The 13609-nt window shown below is 55.9% G+C and overlaps 3 protein-coding genes across 3 annotated transcripts; 1 reads left to right on the forward strand and 2 right to left on the reverse strand.

The window, feature by feature from the left end:
- Window positions 1-245: 245 nt before the first annotated feature.
- B0T15DRAFT_402599 (uncharacterized protein) lies at window positions 246-1545 on the reverse strand (the record flags this gene model as incomplete). The annotated part of the gene is made up of 2 exons (XM_062865172.1): window positions 246-775; window positions 1116-1545. 2 exons carry the CDS (start codon window positions 1543-1545, stop codon window positions 246-248), a joined length of 960 nt encoding a protein of 319 aa, XP_062719459.1.
- Window positions 1546-7862: 6317 nt separating this feature from the next.
- B0T15DRAFT_282064 (uncharacterized protein) lies at window positions 7863-8678 on the forward strand. The gene has a single exon (XM_062863593.1). It carries the CDS (start codon window positions 8267-8269, stop codon window positions 8600-8602), a length of 336 nt encoding a protein of 111 aa, XP_062719460.1. The 5' UTR covers window positions 7863-8266; the 3' UTR covers window positions 8603-8678.
- Window positions 8679-11604: 2926 nt separating this feature from the next.
- Window positions 11605-12450, reverse strand: B0T15DRAFT_282068 (late endosomal/lysosomal adaptor and MAPK and MTOR activator-domain-containing protein). Its single transcript, XM_062863594.1, has 3 exons — window positions 12264-12450; window positions 12042-12187; window positions 11605-11906 (listed from the first exon to the last, which is right to left on the reverse strand). Exons 1-3 carry the CDS (start codon window positions 12315-12317, stop codon window positions 11627-11629), a joined length of 480 nt encoding a protein of 159 aa, XP_062719461.1. The 5' UTR covers window positions 12318-12450; the 3' UTR covers window positions 11605-11626.
- Between the last annotated feature and the right edge of the window lie 1159 nt (window positions 12451-13609).

Consider the following 13609-nt stretch of genomic DNA (forward strand, 5'->3'; position numbering starts at 1 on the left):
GGGCGGGTACCTATGCTCGCTGCTTTCACTGTCTTCTCTCTAGGCTTGAAACATCAACGATCCCATCCCAGATCTGACCAATGGAAACGGACCACAGCATGTCCAAAGTGCCTACCTCCCCAGATTCAGGACATTATCATCACATCATGAAAACACCAAGAAAAAAGAGACGAAGAAAGGAGACGAAAGAAGAAAAAAGAAGAGAATGAGGGGCAAGGGAGCTATCCATAAGCCCCGTCAACCACCTAAGTCTCTCCCCGTCCAACCTTCTCCCAGAACCTCCTCAACCTCCACACTCTCCCAACACCAGCTCGCTCCTCCGACATTCTAACGCCCTCCTCCCGCTGCCGGACCTGCCCGCGCCAGACGCTCCCGACCCACGCCCGTAGCCCATCCTTGACCCTCTCCCTCTCCACGGCCCTCTTCCTCGCCACCAAGGCGGGCGCCACGACCAACGCCCCGCCCTTGGCAGGATCGGGAGAGGGCAGGCACTCCGGCGGGAGGATGCACCTCTCCACCAGCGCCTCGGCCGACGGGCGGGCAGCGAGCTGGCGCGCTAGCCGGATGGACGCGAGGCTGCGGGCGAGCTTGCGCGAGGTGAAGGCCGTGCGGCTGAGGAAGATGGAGCGGCGAATCAGGTCCAGCAGGGAGGGGCGCGAGGGCGACGTGAGGAGAGGCGGGAGCAGCGCGCGGATGCGTCGGAGACGGGAGCGGTGCAGGTACGGGGACAGAGAGAGGGTTCTGAGTGCGTGGGAGGTCTGCTTGCACGTCAACACTGTTAGCTCTGCGCCCATGTAAGAAGCTTGGGGGCGGCGCTCTGGGAATTTTGTGTTCCGAGGTAAGGTAAGAGGGGTCTGCAGGCATGCGGTCCGGGTGAGGAGGGTTCACTTGGTCGAAGACAGAACAGAAGGGGTGTCACATGACTGCTGCGACGTTTGCATGGCGGGATGAATCAGGGAATCAAGGCTTGATGGAGGATGTTTACGTGGTGAGGGGGCGAGGGGGGAAAGGAGTTGGACGAACCCGGGAGGTTGCAAGCAAGTCACACACTTCGAGGTAACTCAGAATGTGGAGTAGCACCTCGTTTGGCATGTCTAGCAGTTGCTTTCGACGACTGCACTGTTCGGTTTGGGAAGCTGTCCTGCATCGTGTCTCGAGCATCAAGGAGCAACGAGAGCTCGATAGAACGGGGTGAGCTGTTGCTGGGGGTGGCCCCGGAGCGCCTTGCCACTCTCCTTCCACCGTGGCCAGATACGGTTGGGCATCAGTAGGCAACATGGGTGTCGAGGAGTGTGGGATAACCTGGAGGGCTGGGTTCGGGGTAACAGGGCTAATACTCGGCGCCGAAAATTCCTCGGTATCCCTTCCCGGAGGCGTGATCGTCATGCTCGTGGTCTTGGCGATGAGCTGGACAGCAACGGCCGAGTCTAGATCTCTGCCATCATTATCCGTTTCATGGTCCCCGAGGAACCTTTCGCCCTGCACCTCGGCGTGATGCAATGTGGGCAACTCCACTGACGCAACCTGGTCAGGCGGCGCCGCCATCCTCCTCAAAGTGGCGACTTGCGTCTCTCGTTTCCTTATGCCCAGATGAATTGGCAACGACATGCCTTGTCGGCACGACAGCAGCAAAGGATGACGATCACAGCCTTGCAGGTGTGCTCGGTGTGTTGTCACTGCCCCTCCCCGTCCAGCGTGGAGAGAATCGGTGTAAGCCGGGCTTGAGGTAGGAAAACGTGTGCCACGCCAATCTCGGAGGTTGCTGTGCAGCCACTGCAGTGTGTCACTTAAGGCTACACCCTGTTGCCCCGGCACAGTGTGACCAGCTCGGGACCTTAAGTGCTCGCTAATCGCGGATATTCGGATTCGGTGTGCGCGGATGTCGCCGAGCTCTGCCGGGAAAGCGCGTCGTGCACACAGGTGAGACCTTTTGTTTCTCGGCGCGGCTAAACAGGATCGCGTCACACTGGTCAAACAAACAGTAAAGCCGAGGGTTGGCCGCCGATTTGGTCGCGCAATGAAAGCTCAGCAGGCTGGGGGCTGGATGTTGAGATGACGCTGAACTACATGATGTACCGACTCGCAACAAGCGAGGCGTTGCTGTCCCGAGTCACCCGAGTCCGTGATGAAGGTAGGTATGGGTAGTTACGGACAAGTCAGGTGGTTGTTCATCACACACGCTGGTCGAACTGGTGAGTCAGTTGAGCGATGCGACCGCGCCTCGTCCAGACGATGGCGTTGCGTGAATCTGGATACGGAGTATTGATGCTCACAAGCACAAATCTCAACCATATGAAGGCAGCCTCGGGGTCGTCGTTTGATACCAGCCTGCCTTGTTCAGCTGTCAAGTTTAGTTGACTTTGGCACGGTGTGCCTTAGGTGGAATTCCTGTGTCGCTGTCGGGGCTGCCGCTTTTGAAGGCTGGCTTCCTTGGTTTTCCCGAGAGCATGGCGTTCTGCAGGGATCTTTATGGAGAACTGGCGGGGTCCAGCACTTGACTCGGATCTACGCTGTCGCAGCAGGGGCAGCACAACATGGTCTGGTTCACCCCATCAGTCTACACTACCCATTCATGGATTTCCTTTCTACTGCAGGCGTCTTCTCCCTTGGGTCCTGTCAACTTAAACAGCGTCACATCTCACAATTTGTACACGTGCACCAGGCGCTAGTGCGGTCAAAAGCTCCTATTGCACATACCTACACATCACCATGAAGCCACAACTTCGACGAGTTGCTGCTCAAAACTGTCATGTCTTTGCTTCTCCACAAAGCTCACTCCGAACGCGCTTGATGATGTGTGGTGTCCGATCAGTGGGGTTGGCCTCGATGTCTGCGGCCATCACCTCCTTATCACGCTCAATCGTTTCCTATTCCGGATCCAGGAACGGGCGAAGAAGGAGGGCGAAACGGAGAACGTCCGCCTTGGTCTCGGTGAACCGTCTCGCATGCGCATAGCGAGATAGAATACTGGTCCGTGTCTTTGGCGCTGCCGAAACCATCGGCTCTGTCACCGCACAAGCCGGATTGGGTTGCTCTTCCAGATTGTCCTCCTTGCACCGGGCCGAGAGCCATGTGTCGGCTCACTTTCCACCAAGTCTAGCAAACCAGCCAGGGCGGTTTGACTTTTGAGATGCGCCATGAATGGCCGACGACATGACGAGGCTGTCCGGGTCATGTTGGGATTCACTATGGGTAGGGCAGTCCCAAGCCATTGTTGATGCGGCTATCCGGAATCTGGTTGCGATGAAGGTCCTCGGCTCAACGCAGCCAGGAGACGAATGCATAGCGGAAGGCCGGCCGCAGGGGTTTCTGCACAGTGCAAGACACGCCGGGTGAGCGAGCGACCTCCGCCAAATCACGGAGAGGTGGCTTGCTGACTGCGTACCTGTGAATTCGAGTCACGCAAGCGCTTCAGGAGCTCTTGCTGCAAAATCCATGGTTTGCGGAAAATCGATTGACAGACGTTGTCGTGTTCGGCCTGGGACGTGGCCTGCGCTGTGGCCCACCCTCCCAGAGACTTTCGGCCAGCCAATGAAGACGCCCCGCATGGGCCCTTGGAGGCTGTTTCCCAAACACACCCGTCCGTCATCCTCCTTCCCGCCAGGAGCCTTGTCACATCCCTGTCTCTGGATGCTGAGTCGATCGCTTCAGCCCGCCGATTTGAGCTAAAACAGTACCCCTGCCGCCGATATCAACGTCATACCTGCATGGGCAACCATTGTCAAGCTACTGCTCCAGGACGCTCGAAGATAGCGGCAACCAGGTAAGGTATCTTATGGCTTGGTTGATACCTCACAACGTCGGCACAGTTCGACAACGCACACCCACCTAATGAGTGGTTCCGGCATCTGGCGCACCCCCGGTCGCAAGAGTCACAGTCACGACGCCCCACTTCGAATTCAGGCGCAGTCAGAACCACATGATTCGCCAATCGCACAGAGAGCCTCAGCCTCGGCGACTTCGCTAGTCGAATGTGGAAGCCGTGAGACCGCCCGCGATTCCGCTCCAGAACAAACCCATCATCTCTGGGATACTGGCATACTGGAACTCGCACACGCCAGGGCCAGACCCATAAGCCGACTGATCGATCGCTGAAAAGCTTGATGATGAAGCATGGAGCCTAGAGACATCGTCATGACCGGTCTACCGAAGGGGACGGCCCGCTCCGTTTCCGGCTAATAGACCTGCCAGTCATGACATGAAAGGCTCGATCAGCAAATGTCGCCTCAGGCATTTCTCGTAAGAGTTGGGAACGGTGGCTATGCTCGAGAATCAAGCCTTACAGTTTACAACATGTCAACATCCGGCCGCCCTGAACGGCCATGTTTACATCGGCCCCTGCTTCTCTTACTGTGTCCACCCGGCCGCCTCGATGGCCGCCGCAACGACATTGAATCATCGCGCTGCGTCTTGTTTCCCTTTCTTCTCCGAAATTCAAATCCATGTCACCAGTCAGGTCTTGTGGCGGACCACCGTGGCCTATCCACTAACGGGGAGGCGGAAAGCCCGTCACCCCTGGCTCGCAGATGTTTTTCAGCCGATTCTCCGATGTCCCTCTACTAGGTTAGTTCCATAGCCGGCGTCCGTCTCAATCAAACCGCGGCCGAACCCCTCCCTGCCGAGGCGGAAACATCTTTCTCAGACAGTGGCCGCGTGCTGGGGCCCCCCCGGTTGTGAGCCCCGACGTTCAACAGCAAAGCATACCAGTCAGGACGGCTTTGTCCGGGATCTGGGCCGGATCTTGTTTTACCTGTCCTGCTAGGGAAAGGATCTTGCCAGCCGACAGCGATTTGTGATCGTCCAGCTTGCATCACGCCACAGGAAGCAAGATGAAGTGTAAGTCACGGCCCCCAGGGTGGATCGGCCGAATGAGCTGGCTGTTCTACCAAGCCTAATCATCACTGTTCCATCCCGTTCCGGCCAAACCAAAGCCGCAAGCAATAACCTGGGAGGGCAAGGCGGACTTCATGGCAGAATGACTTGCGTTTGTCGATCCTACTGCCCGTCCGTGTTTCTGGCCTTCTCGGCCACGACCCAGCCACACGCAAGAACCAGATCTACACCTGGTCATCAATCGGGCGTGTCGACGATCCCGATACACCTTCCCAACTAGTCGGCATGCAGGGGAGCTGGCGAGCAGAGCGGCCGACGCAAGGTGGCGAGCCGCTGCCTTGCCGTCCCAACCTGTCCATACTCTGCCCCCCCGGTTCATGTACCGTGGACTGCGGCTCCTATCAGGCTCACCTCCTTTCATGGAAGACTCCATGATGTTCTAGAAGTCACTAAGCTTATCAAGGTACGGGTCCCGTCCAGGTTTTCGATCCCATCATCGGCAAACCAGACCGGGGCGACGAGGGTTACGAAACGCCCGAATCAGGAAGCGACAATGTCAGGCGAGGCGAACGGGCTAGTCATGACTTGCCACGTCGCATATCCCGCTCAGTAACGAACCGTCGTCTCTTAGAGCGGGTCGTTGTGGAGTGCAATTTGGGCTTCTCGTCTCTGACTACTGTGACCGAACCACATCGCGAGTATGTAGCGGGGTCATTGCGTCGATGGAACGCACTGGAGGAACGCACCGCAGTTCATGTGAGAGCAACTTGCTGCGAGCGGAGCATGCTGACGGCTCCTGGCCATACCGTCTTGGTCATCGGAGCGGAGCATGGTTGCAGCTGAGGCCTTAGTAGACTCGAAATGGCCCGTCCAGTGGGACCTCTAGCCCGTCAGCTGCCTATGGAGGCCTTCGTACAACCACGATTAGGTTGTAGAGGGATGGGCGGCAGCAGCATGCAGGGGTCGATGGAGTAGCGAGCCCAACTTGTCCCCAGAAACCCTCCTCGTGGGGTTGAAAGCTTCGTAGGGGGGCTCTTTCTCATGATCTCAGAGAGACCATCGGCCATGGGACGGTGACAGGCAGGTATGCTTGCCAAAGAGGCAATACCTGTCAATAACGGAGCCCGGAAGCCATGCAGGGTCAATTGCAGCCGGCAGCCATCAACGCCTCAACAAAGGGCTCTTTTCCGAGTGGTTTACTCTCACCGATCCATTCCGCTGAAGAGAAGGCAAGTCCAATCAAGGTCAGCTCCGGGGGCGAAGGCGGCCGAGTATGCGAAACAGGAACAAACAAATCCGGTGGCCGCCTGTTAATAACCCTGATCTGTCACAGGCAGGCCGAAGTATAGTCACTTCTCTTAACGGAGATTGGAACCCTCTGTGGCGATTCAGATCTTGGCCGTATCTGAAAGTGGCTCATCGGCAACAGACGTGTCGGCATCCAGCAAGGATGGTATTCAAGTTAGTAGGCCAGTACTGCCAAGAACCTAACGCATTTGATTTACAGTTTACACCTACAGTAATACTGTAATAAGGGGCCCAATTTGGGCAGGCAAAGGATAATCCGGTAGACACGGCCCCCTTCCCCTTCCCTCGCCTTACACGAACTGGAGGCTAAAAACAAAGTTTTCTGTTTCGGTCCGGTGGCGGCCGCCCCTCCTTGCCTCGAAAACACCCCCTCTTGACGGCTGGCCCCTCCCCGACCCAGGCCACGGCCAGGCCGACCCAGCCTGGCCCGACAGATGTTGCCATGTGGGCCGACCCGGAAGGGGCCTGGCCGGGGTATCCGCAACGTCGAACGGGTAGATCTTCACTCCCTGATCACCCACCCAAGCCCAAGGGGTATGCTCTTAGACGATGGGGTGACAATGGCACAGGAACATACCAAAGGTACAGGACACGCTACAGGCACCCCGGTATGCATTGGGCTCTGATTCACCTTACAGCGAACAGGTCGTTGCGACGCGGACCAGTGACCGGGGGGGAGACGCGCCTACGCGTATCCGCAGAGAAAGTGCCGCTCAACAAAGGAAGAGGGATGGTCGAGCAGACAGAGCAAGGCGGGCAGTCTCCCGACACGGCTAGCTCACGCTTCGGCCCAATGGCACAGTCACACACGACTCGGATTGGGACAAGCGCACCAGGAACCCGTTCGGCCCCTTAGATCCCACTGGCCGGCAGGTTCCTGACTCGGCTATCCCACCTAGACCCGTTCCGTCTAAGCCCGGCATGTGTGTAGGGCGTGTGCGGGTTCACTTCGCGGTGGGGACCGTTGTAGGTGTGTCTCTCTCTGTGTGTATGTGTGTGTGTGTGTGTGTGTGTGTGTGTGTTTGTGTGTGTCTGCGCTTCGACCCCTGGTTAATGAAGCCCTGAACAACGTGGCTCCTATGACGGCCATCCATCCACGGACACCTGAGAGCGGGTCAGGGAACTTGCTGGTTATTTGCCGGCGAGGGTGGCATCGTGCATGTTACCTGGGCCGGGCAGGCGCGCCATCTTTTCAACGTGTGATCACGAACGTGATTGACGATGGACGTACTGGGCAAACAGATACTTACCTGGCTCCCTCTGCTCAGAGACAAAGCGGGCGTAGGAGAAGGTACCGGCCTGGGACGGGTGAGGAGGCTCTCTTCACCTCACCGTACTTCTTTCCACTGTACCTAGCACCGCTTGGTGAAGAGACTGTCATCACAGCCTGACAGCTCAGTGACCTCCTTGAAGTGGAGGGGAAACACCGCACGCCGAGTATAAGAACCCTCTTCGTCCTCGGTGTCATATTCGAAAGACCTCTACCACACCTCCAACATCCATACCTTTCCTGACACCCACAACCGTTACCCCTGATTCCGACCCGCTCTGTGGAGTGTCAGTACCTTCACCATCTGTCGGGTACTGTCAACTCCCCGTTTCTCTAAGGTGTGCCAAAACGTTTGGTTTCAGGCCACGCAACCTTCCTGCTGTGGTACCCCAAAGTTGCTTGATTACATGTCACCACTTTGACGGCAACAGTCCCAAATAAGGGGGGGAAGGGGGAGGGTTAGGACACTGGACTGACCGCTGACCTCAATTACTCTCTCAACAGACGTCGGTTATACACGGACTTCAACCGAAGAGTCTGACTTCTGCCTCTCTTCTACGTCACTGTATCTCAGCCCCGAAACAACAAACCATTCTATAATCCCATACTCAGCGCCAACCACCCTGGGCAAGACCCCGATAATTGGCACAAGACAAACACCGATCCTTGAAGAGAACAACAACAGCAACAACAACAACTATCAACAACGGTAGCAGCAGAAATCCAAGCGAGGAGTTTTGGGCCAAAGACAGCAGGGGACAAGGCTAGCAAGACACCAACACGACAAAATCAGCAGACCAAAACCAAAAACAAAAAAGAACAAAAAAAAAGAAAACAAGAAATAAAAAAGGAAAAATGTGTTACTTCGACCACACCCTCTGGCGCTGTGGCTACTGGCGCTGGGGCAACTTCCGCGAGCAGTGCAACAAGGAGTACCGCACGGGCGAGACGTGCGGGCTCAAGCTGGTCTACCACACGTACCAGTCGCCCGAGGTGTGCAAGACGTGCGACCAGATCGGCAAGAAGCAGCGGCGCATCAACAAGATGAACGAGGACGTGGACCGCTGGACGCGCGAGGGCAATCGCCGCGCCACCATCGAGAAGACGCTGCAGGACATTGCCGAGCTCAACATGCAGATCGACGAGCTCTGGCGCCAGCACGAGATCCGGCGCAATTCTGTCAACTACTAGTACTACAAGAGAAGGCCTTGTCGCTTGGAAAAAGTTGTGTTTTCAGGCTTTTTTGAGTTTTGGATTGGATGCAGTGTGCTTTCGTGGTCCCCCTTTTCTGTTTTCTTACTTTTTTCTTTCCTCTTGATTCCCCCTTTCAGTTCATTCATTCTCCTATTCCCTCGCTTGAATCTTACACTTTCCCCCTTTTTTTTTTTTTTTTTTTTTGCGATTGGCTTGTCTGGTCAAAGCAGGGGTATGCGCCAAGGGGGCAAAAGGAGAGGGAGGACGGAAGAAGAGGGCGTGGGGAGGAAGGGTGTGAACGAGGTGCGAGTACCGAAACGGTGCGGGCCCTCGGATAAGAACGGAGGGGAGCACGAACCCCCCAGCTGACACGAGGGGTGACTGCCGCTTGATGTGGTGTGTCATCCCTCTTTCCCACGGGGGAGATCCAGCTGCTTCCGCGAGGAGGCAATGTGACACAGGGTCAAGATGACTGGTCCGGGGGGCTGATCGAGACGACGGAGGCTTGGGCAGAAGCCAATGGTTCATTCCCCTCTCTCTTTCCCACCACCTTCTTTGGTCTATCCTACCTCATGGTTCGAGAAGGCGGAACCACAAACCGGATCACTTTAAAGGGAAGGGAGAGCGATGTGGGATTAGTCAGAGAGGCTGCTGCAATGCCAGCTGGGGCGACGACGATGTTAGGGGTTGGGAAGGGACTGATGACAGACCTCTTCTTTGTTTTCCCCATTAGCTTGACGGCCCCGAGTGAGCGTTTCGATGTTTGCTATGAGCAGGAGTTTCACGTTTAGCTAAGGTACCTTACCTAGGTACTAATTATGGTCGGGGAATCGGTGCAAGAGGCCAAAAAGGGACACAGGACTTTTCCTCCAGCAATGGAGCTTTCTTTGATCGGAAACAGGCAGAAGAAAATCAATTGTTCCTGGCATGACGAAAATACAGAGATTCTTTTTCAGCTGCCAAACCCCCGCCACCTTCTTCTGTTCAGCTTTGCGAGGGAGTCTCAGACTGATGCCCAGAATCCAGAGTCGAGAACGGACAGAGAGACAGACATGGGACCGTGGGTGGCCTCATCTGGGGTGCTTTCCCTTCTTCTCCCGCATTCTCCCGGTTCATGCTCAACGCCCGCCGTCCAAATAGCCCCCGTTTCAAGCCGCCCCCCGGGGGGGGGGGGGGGGGGGGGGGGGGATCTGCATAAGGAAGGGTGCGGGTTGGCCGGATTGCCTGTCCATTGCGCAGGAAGTGAATACCAAACTGTAGCGCCGGGAATGGATCCCACTGGTGTCCGTCCAAATACATCGGGTCCATCGGCAGGAAAATGACGCGGGGGGCATACATGGGCCAAGATGGACGGGGCATAGAGATACCACAACAGACATCTTCCGCAGGTCGCCCCCTTGGACGCCTCCGGACGAACCAGCGGGGGAGCTGCTGGCTTTTGCTTATCGGGCGGGTCACCGTAGCACCTGTAGCCGAAGAATCTGTAGCCGATGAGGGGAACAGGACGGACGGCCCGTCTGGACGAATAGCAAGGAGCAAAGAGATGGCTGGGGCGAACGTGGCAGTGTGGGCGGCATAGTGTCTCATGTGGGATCCTTGGCTTAAGAGTGGATGATGCGAAAGAGCGGTGGAATCGTTCGCTCCCCAGAGAGGGAAAAGCTATCCAGAAAGTTCTGCCCAGCTCCTGTTGGCTGTTTCCCAGGGCCATGTCAGAGAAAGCTGGGGAAATACAGTGCCACAGCGCCGAGTGCTGAGCTGACCGCTGTCCTGAGGAAGGGATCGCTGAGTGGTTCCGCAATCTGCTTGTGGTGGGAAAGCGCCCGACGGTCCTCTGGGCGTCCGAGGCGTGTTACACAAGACGTGGCACCGCGGACGAGAAGGCTGAGGGAGCGCGCTGGGGAGCCACAGCGTGGCAAAGGCCCTGGGATGTAGTAGGTAACAGTCCCGCCGGTTCTGGGCATAGTGCCTCTGGTGCTCAACTGAATCGGGCAGCTGCTGGACGCGGAGCCGAGTGAAGACCGCCCTCACCATGGTGTTTGTACTTGTCTTTCCTTGCTGCACATCCTGCTGGTTCCAGCAGGCATGCCGGCTTGTCACGCCTCGGGAATTGCCCCTCGCCCTCTCTTGTGATTTGTGGCACCAGCTTCCTTCTCAAATAGCCATCTGCGAGCTGCAGGCCGCTTAATGGGCCGGCCGGCATGAATGTAAGCCACGCACAGACAGCTCGCTTTGGGTCCTTATCATTCCAGCCAGTCTCGTTGAAGCCAGATAGCGTAGTGGTTTGCAAAGTTGCGTGAACATGCAGTGACGGACCAAAGAGGTCAGCCAAAGACAGCGCTATAAGGGCTGCCAAGTTGTCGTAAGGGCGGAAGGAGCAATAATGACGCTCATGGGGGGGCCTGTGGAAGAAGGATAGAGGCTCTGTTTATACTGAGTCCCACCTGTGGTGGACCTCTGGGAACTCTCGTGCACGTGGCTGCTCCTAGATGGCGTGTGACTTGGAACATGCCTGGCTCAGCACGGTGATCACCATGAAGGAAATAGCAGAACAAGGTTGCTTGGCTAGTTAAAGATAAAATAAGAGCCAGTCACAAACAAAAGGAGGTTCCTTCATCGATTTGAGGAGTAAGGCTGGTACAGAGGCCCCACAGCGCGACTCTCCTATGCCCCCTCAGCTCCACACCAAGAGGACATCAGGATGCGATCATGGCCTTACCATGCAGTTGAGTTTGGGACATGAAGAGAGCGGCGTACGCTTTCCCGGGTATAACATGACATGGCGTGTCCCACAATGCCACCCCGCGCCTTCGCCGCAGTCATCGAAAGGGCAGTAACACCAAACGTCCCGAACGGCCGGAGGTGTGGTGGGACGGAGTCAAATTTACCGATCGACCCGAACGGGCGTCAGCTGGTTTGGATCGCCAAACTCTCCTCCTTTTGGCGCCGCAGGACTAAAGTTTATCGGGCTGTCGGATGACGCTGGTTGAGGCGTGACCATGTGTATTGTCGTTAGATATGAGCTCAGCGCATGGCGGCTGCAGCATCGGCAAAGTTCCCGACGAGAGCCTCGCCGCCGTCGACCTTAATGGGTATGACGCCCTGCTGCATTTCGATGGTGTCGTCGTCCGGAGTGCCCCAATCAACTCGTGCCACAGCAGCAAGATCATCTTGTGAGGCCAGCTTGGAGAGGAGGGTTTGGTATTGAACCGTGTTCGCGTCATGACCGGCATACACGTACGGAACGGAAACCGGCTGGGCGGCCTTGTCTTGCGGAACGATTTCGTAGATGTCAACCATGTTGCTGCGCATGTAGGTCAGCTACTATGCATTATGCTCTCGCGGTAAAGGGGATTCGAGCTAAAGGGGGAAACGGAGGTGCGACGGGTGTCTGGGTGTTGTTGGGGGGGGAAGGAGGGGGCGAGAGCGGTATGCGTACTTCGAGGTGCGTGCCACCACCCGTTGCAGAGCCTCAATCTCTCGTTGGGCCTCTTGGGGGTCTTCCTGGCCCATCATATGCTGTTGGTCGAAGCTTCCATAGTGTATATTGCTGGAATCCTCGAATAGTCGCTGGGCTTCATCGTCCTGTAATGAGGTGAAGATGTCAGTGGTGGGACCGACTGAGGCAGGATAGGGGATGTGACTGGGAATGGAGACGCACCTCCTCGTAGTCGTCGTGGCGGCGGCTGCCGAGACATGAAGAGCAGTTCCCCATGACGTCGGTCTGGCAAGGACGGCAGCGTCCCGCTAAAGCAAAAGAATGTGAAGGCGAAAGACGGCCAGATCAAAGCAAATCGGAAACGAGAACTGATATATCGTACGGCGGTTCCCTCGTGAGGGAAGCTAGCGGGGTCGGCTCATAAGGAAGGATTACCCGGAAAATAAAGAGTGCAGATTAGAACGATCAAGATATTGAAGTTTCGAGCTGCTCAAGTCGCGGTCGTCGCATTGTCTGACCTGCGCTGTCGGGGTTGGCGTTGGATGTTGAAGACTTTTTGGCTCATCAGGTGGCATCTCCTCCAGATTGCCTATCGTCAATTGATTGCGCATTGCGGCTGGGGTCCAAATAGATGCAAGGAACGGGGTGAGGTGGAGTCGGCTAGGCCGGGGTGTCATAACGCACGGGCCAGCTGTTCTACTTCTCCGAATCTCCAGGAGTCCCGACCTGCTTCTGGAAGGATACCGTTAGTTACTAGTTAATCATGACCGTGTAGGAAAAGATATGCTGTGTAAGGTACCGTGTCCTGTCAGTATTAATACATATACTGTACAGTACATTACGTGTCTCATGAATTCGAGGAGCCGCGCGCTCTTTGTTACGTAGTAACACGTATATACCAGCCGCTGACCAAAGCGTACGGTAAATCTGGGAATTAGATTCCGTACTGTCCATGCGTGTTCCGCAACGTATCATTAATGAGCCTGGGTAGAGCACGGTGTAATTAGGTACCTCTGTACTAATATGCCTGTCAGTGTCAGAAGTACTGGTAACTCGCAGTCTTCATAGAACATACAACCGTACCTCAGTGCTTGCACAGATCGCTCGTAGTCTGTAGACTTTGCCATCCGTCTTGCGTCCTATGTAAACCATTCTTGTCTTTGAGCGTGCATTTGGCTTGGCAATCTAGGAGCATGAGGACTGCAAGTTCCCGTTCCTTGAGCGCCTCAAGCTGTATACAATAGCCCTCTACTTATAAGTTATGGCAGTCTACGACTCAAAATCTAAAGAGAGGTCACTGATGTGTCAGTTCCGTTGGGTGGCACCAATTCTGAAGTTCATTCGCTCGAGTTGGTATTGTATTGTACGTTGTACGTCCAGTACTGCACACGAACCGGGAGAATGACCGCAGTGAACGTCATCAAACTGTCAAAGCGGTGAACAATAGGTAGGAACAGATCACATACTAGTGCTACACTACTCCATTACTGACTAGTGATAGTAGTAGACAACTTCAGTCAACCGCTTCCGACCTCCCTAGGCGTGACTATAGTTTATAGCCGACAATG

Source organism: Chaetomium strumarium (assembly GCF_033439665.1).
Source record: "Chaetomium strumarium strain CBS 333.67 chromosome Unknown B0T15scaffold_6, whole genome shotgun sequence".
NCBI classification, from domain to species: Eukaryota; Fungi; Ascomycota; class Sordariomycetes; order Sordariales; family Chaetomiaceae; genus Chaetomium; species Chaetomium strumarium.